The sequence below is a fragment of the Sceloporus occidentalis genome, unplaced genomic scaffold (assembly GCF_023333645.1).
Source record: "Sceloporus occidentalis isolate IW3139 unplaced genomic scaffold, rSceOcc1.0.p SCAF_335, whole genome shotgun sequence".
Lineage (NCBI taxonomy): Eukaryota > Metazoa > Chordata > Lepidosauria > Squamata > Phrynosomatidae > Sceloporus > Sceloporus occidentalis.
Window position 1 is genome coordinate 554700 of NW_028317315.1, and position 5662 is coordinate 560361.

Consider the following 5662-nt stretch of genomic DNA (forward strand, 5'->3'; position numbering starts at 1 on the left):
GTGTGATTAAAACAAAATCAATGAGAATGGAGACCAAAATGCATGAAAAAGCAAAGCACTTTATTAAAAAGAAAGAAGTAAAAGGGGACCTTGAATAAATTGTACTACAAGGTCAAGAACACACAGACATAGAATTGGCACCAGTAACTCATTGGGTTAGACCCATGACAATATGTCATCTATAGATCACATCTAATCTTGGAAAAGTGAATGTTTGTGTTAATCACTGATTCTAGGTGAACTAACAGATAGCGAACATCACAAGATTGTCCTGGGTTCCAATTTTTGTGCATTCTTTAGGTTAATAGCTTGACTTTTGTACTTTTTCCCGAGAGGAGACCACTTTCCCGTCAACGGTCTCCTCGATGATGGTGCGAACTTGGCGTGATGTCTGAGAAACTAGGAGGAGGAAGATAAACGTTAGACATTTCATGGTCCACAAAGCCTTCACATCAAAAGTATTGTCTTATGGAATAACTATATAGAATATATAAAAAAAACAAAAAAAAACAGGGAGACCGTACATGGAATATAGTAACTTGTAGTTAATCCATGAACTCTTTTAGTTAACTGGTTGACTTTCTGACAGCCAGACATGCACACTCTTCTAGCTCTCTATATATAGTCAATATTTTCAAGGTCCACGAAAAAAGTGGTATATCTCCCTTATGGATTTACAACATTTTCAATGTAGGTTTCAAAATGTATGTTTACTGATAAAAAGGAAGCTTACTCACCATCTTTGTAAGATGATAGGCTGGAGGGGGAAAATAATTGAAAATTAATTGTCTGTTTTATGATTAACATTTTAAAATATAATAATCAATATTTAATGAATATGACAAAACACATGAGGGTCAAATGCGTTCTCATAGCTATGACCTTGCTGCAAAGTATCATGGAGGGACAACAATGTACTCCATAAACATTGGCCAACAAGAGAAATCTTTCTAAGACTCCATTGTGTATGGAAGGCCAGAGGGCTCTAAGCAAAACAAAAGGTGTCATTCTGTACCATACGGAAATGTGTGAGAAAGAGGAACACAAGGAAGTATCATTTTATATACACATCATGAAAAAAGTTCTTTTGGTGGGTGGCTGAAGGCTTTCCCATAAAGGAAGATAACCAAAAGCTATTCACGTTTAAAATGCATCTTTGCCTGCCTAACATCATTTTAAGCTCTGTTTAAGTATTTCACACAAAAGGAAACAGAACTTTCCAAGCAACATCAGCTTTGCGTCAAGGAGACGTAAATTATGATGAGAACATTTTAGAGGTCCTTGGGAATTTTAGGTAAAATTATGCCTGACCACTAGAAAGCCTGGATCCCATGCTGGAATAGTACAGCTATTCTCATTTGATTGGTTTTAGTGTACTTACGTATCTTCTCCCTCGAGGAGACGTCTGTAAGTGGCGATTTCTTGTTCCAGTCTGGTCTTGACGTCCATGAGGATTTTGTATTCGTAGCTCTGGCGTTCTATGTCTGATCTGAGTTCTCCAAGTTGAGCTTCAACACTGCTGATGAGGTCCTGTAACTGGGACAGCTGGACACAATAGCGACCTTCTGTTTCTGCCAAGGTGCCTTCTAACGCTGATTTCTGGTTTGTCGGAAAAAGACATAATCGATGATTGGGTCAGGAAGGCAGTAGGGTGAGAATTTGTCTGTGTTTATGCAGTAAAATACAATGTTCTTTCATGCCCCGAGAGCTTACCATGCTGAGTTGTGTCTGCAATTCGATTTCTAAGCTCTGGAGTGTACGTTTGAGGTCTGTGATTTCGCTCTTGCTGGAATGGATCTGTTCACTGTGGCTCGCAACTTCTCTGTTCAGTTCTTCTGTCTGATGAAGGAAAATGGCGATTGAATATAACGCTCACATGCCAAGGTACCAAAATGATGTTGTATTCATTACAAGAGAAAAGCATAGCGTTGACTTACTTTTTGTAAGTACCAGGTTTCAACGTCTTTACGGTTCTTATCAGCCAGAACTTCGTATTGGTCTCTCATTTCAGTCAGAATCTTAGTTAGGTCTACAGCAGGGGCAGCATCCATTTCCACATTCACGTGACCACGGACTTGTCCACGCAATTCGTTCATTTCCTGAAGAATAAATGGAGCAGCAAATATGTAACTTTATTCTATCACAATAAAGATATCGACATGTGGACTATTAAAATTGCATGCAATAGGTCGCCATTTTTAACATTTTCTTGGGTGCTTACACTTATTAACTTGATGGCACTTAAACATGTGTTGCCTTGACCAGCTGGGATGATACAATATATCAAGTAAACTTAGCATCTAAGTGAATCATGTTTTGATTCGATAACAATTTGGAAGCAACTATCCCTTGCCTTTTTGTGAAACCTATAATTTATGGATAGGTATTCAACACAACTCATGATTAGTCCTACCTCCTCGTGGTTCTTCTTCAGGTAAGCTAATTCCTCCTTCAGGCTCTCAATCTGGATCTCAAGGTCAGATCTAGTTAGAGTCAGCTCATCCAGGACTCTACGTAGGCCATTGATGTCAGCTTCAACATTCATACGGAGGGTCAACTCATTCTCGTATCTTGATAGAGCGTTGGAAAATGTGTATTAGCATTGCATGAAGTTAGATGTATAAAAATATTATAATAGGAAGATGACACTATTTATATTCTTATTTCATTATCGGGACCATTTTGTTCTCTTTTTATGGAAACTGCTCAATCACTTACTTGGTTCTGAAGTCGTCAGCTGCCAGTTTGGCATTATCAATCTGCAGAAGAATGCTGGAATTTTCCAAAGTAGCATTAAGGATCTACAAGATGAGAAAGACATAATTGTTACTAAAAAAGGCAAATGTTGCAAAGTTCTCTTTTCATCTCTACATGGCCCAACACGATAAAACCAACTGAAATCAGTGCTGTACCACCTTTTTAATAGATAAAAGGCCATTTATGGCTATATGCATTGCTAGGTGCCCAAGTCCCAAATGGCTTCTCATTACCCCCCATTATGGTGATTTATTATTTTCATAAGGATTAAACGCTGCATGTTTAGTTTCACAGAATGTTCCCATTTATCTTGTATACATAATATTAATGTTTTGTTGATTCAGCTCATATATTTCATTTTTGTCCTGTCTGGTGTTTGTAGGTGGCGGGTCATCATATAGTTACTGATTCCAAAACATTACAAAGAACCTGGAGGTGGCCAACTATGGACGTGGCTATTTGCCTAGAGACCAGCAAGTAGCTTTATTAAAATGGCTCCTATAGGCGTATAGATATCGCTATGCAGCAGCTCTTATGCTATTTCTGACAATAAAGTGCTAATGGGGAAATTAGTATTAACAGCAGTGCAAGGGGGAGGCAACTTTATTTACTCAGTGGTAGATAAGTGGAAGAGCTACCCAGCAGAAGTAGTGAAGGACTGATTAAGGTCTGAGTCTTTACAGCAGGAAGAATGGGCAGAATAGATGATTCTTATCCAACGTCAAATTATGTTATTTCATATGTTATGACGGAATACTTTGTTAAAGACCCGTACACTCGCCTGGGCCATAATGCCAGCCTTATCGTCACAAGAGAGTATTTTAATTGGAGGCCTTTGGGCCAATTCATTAAAGAAATCAGCAATTGTGACTAAAGCACATGGAAGGTTTCAATATGCTGTATGGAACTTCCAGATAAGCCATATGTTACCTATCTTTGTCCAATGATCCGATGGACTGCAGAGAGATTTTAGACTCCGCTATAGTACATTGACTTTCTACAGTGTCTTAAGAACGATAGAGGTTTACTAGAATATTCCCCGTGTTCTTGTTCCAGTTCATTTTATTTACGTACAGAAAGCTGTCTAATATCAATGCTAGTTGTATTACAGCACATTTTGGTAACCAAGAATCATACAGTCTATATATTGACAGATGAATAATTATACATGAACGTTAAATTACAATAATTCACTCATAGGATGTGATTATAGGAACAATACTAGACGAATATATGCATTAACCAGAGGAATATACTCTTACCTTGTTGCGGAGCTCTTCAATGATCTTGTAGTAATGACTATAGTCACGTGCTGGGCTTGGTCCTTGCTTCTCGTACCACTCACGAATTTGAATCTCCAACTGGGCATTCGCTTTCTCCAGGGATCTCACTTTGTCCAGGTATGAGGCCAGACGGTCATTCAGATTCTGCATGGTCTCTTTCTCACCTCCAGTAAGAAGGCCTTCTGCAGAGTGTCCCCCTCCAAATCCATAGCCAGAACTACCATAGCTAGAGATGTATGAGCCACCTATGCCACCACCAAATCCACCACCAAATCCACCACCAAATCCACCACCAATACTAGAACCATGCCCAGAGATTCTTGAGGTGGAGATAGAAATGTTTTTACCACCGCTGCCCCCATGGATGCTTGGTGCTCGATAACTACCTACAGACAGCCTACTAGAGCCACCACCTAAGCCACCTGAACCTAGGCCACTTGTGGAGCCTGAGGTAGTAGTTTGCCTGATGCTGTAAGAGGACATATTGTGCAGTAACTACAAAGCCTGTCTTTCTAAGAGCCACCAAAAGGATGTGGTAAGTGAGTGTAAGGAATCCAGACTTCTCTCCCCAGACTTTATACCAGGAGAAGTGGGTGTGGGTTTGTATGAATGACTGGCTTCTCAACAGAGTCATCAGCTTTGATTTGCGTGCCAACATTTGTGAAAGCATCAGGATTTCTGATGACATCATTGGTCTGGGAGGATAACCCTACAATGTCTCACCAGCTTCCCCCCCTCCTCCCTGGCTTCTCTTCCCTGAAACCCTCTTACACAAAGTGCTTTCACTCATCCGAGAGGTGGTATTGTATACCTGCACAGCATTAGCTCCTAAAACAAAAGGTCTGATTCACGTTGAGCCAGGGAGGTTCCTGTCCCCAGGCTATACTTTTGACATTCTTATACACTTAACAAGGTAAGTAATACGGTTTCATAGACACCCCTCCCTGATTCTGGAAAGTTTAGGCATTAATGTGAATTCAGACTTTATTTTATTCCTAAAACCAATCCTGATACAAGCGTTTTATTCAAATTTTTGTTGTTGAAACATGTGAAAAGTTAAAGAAGTGTTGCCATCCGCTGTTTTACACTCTAGTGGCGAATGATAACCATCAATGCTGTCTAGGAAGGCAGTGTATCTCCGTAGAATAAGTAGTCTTGGCGACCCCAAAGGATCTTAGTCCTGTAGGTCAATTGCATTAAAGTCTACTGTGTCTGGCAACAAGTAGCCAGCAGGTACACTGAGTAGCCGCCTACTTGACCTTATAGATAAGCCAACCTAGGTTTGAAGCCTGTAATATTTATCCTCTGCAACACATGGTTTACACGGTGGTGGGTTAAAAGGCTACACACCTTTTAACTCACAAAACTACCTGGTAATGTGCAATTCGTTGTTATTATTTTGTGTAATTCGTTGTTATTATTTTGTGTATTTCAGTGAGGTTGCTGTTGAGTGTTGTGCCAGTTCCTTCTCTTAAGTCCAACTCAGTCAAGCTGGCCTAAGCGACTCAGGCCAACTGCCATCTTGACTTGGCTCAATTTTTATTAAATAGACCTATGTAGGCTCACCCTGTAGCTCCATCCTTGGGTCGTACTCAGTAATGAAACACTTGCATTAAGCGCAG

The 5662-nt window shown here is 39.9% G+C and overlaps 1 protein-coding gene across 1 annotated transcript; it reads right to left on the reverse strand.

Annotated features, from left to right (window-relative positions):
* Positions 1-301: 301 nt before the first annotated feature.
* Positions 302-4523, reverse strand: LOC149274383 (keratin, type I cytoskeletal 19-like). The gene is made up of 8 exons (XM_089505582.1): positions 4020-4523; positions 2719-2801; positions 2414-2570; positions 1938-2099; positions 1714-1839; positions 1382-1599; positions 572-578; positions 302-445 (listed from the first exon to the last, which is right to left on the reverse strand). Exons 1-8 carry the CDS (start codon positions 4521-4523, stop codon positions 302-304), a joined length of 1401 nt encoding a protein of 466 aa, XP_089361708.1.
* Between the last annotated feature and the right edge of the window lie 1139 nt (positions 4524-5662).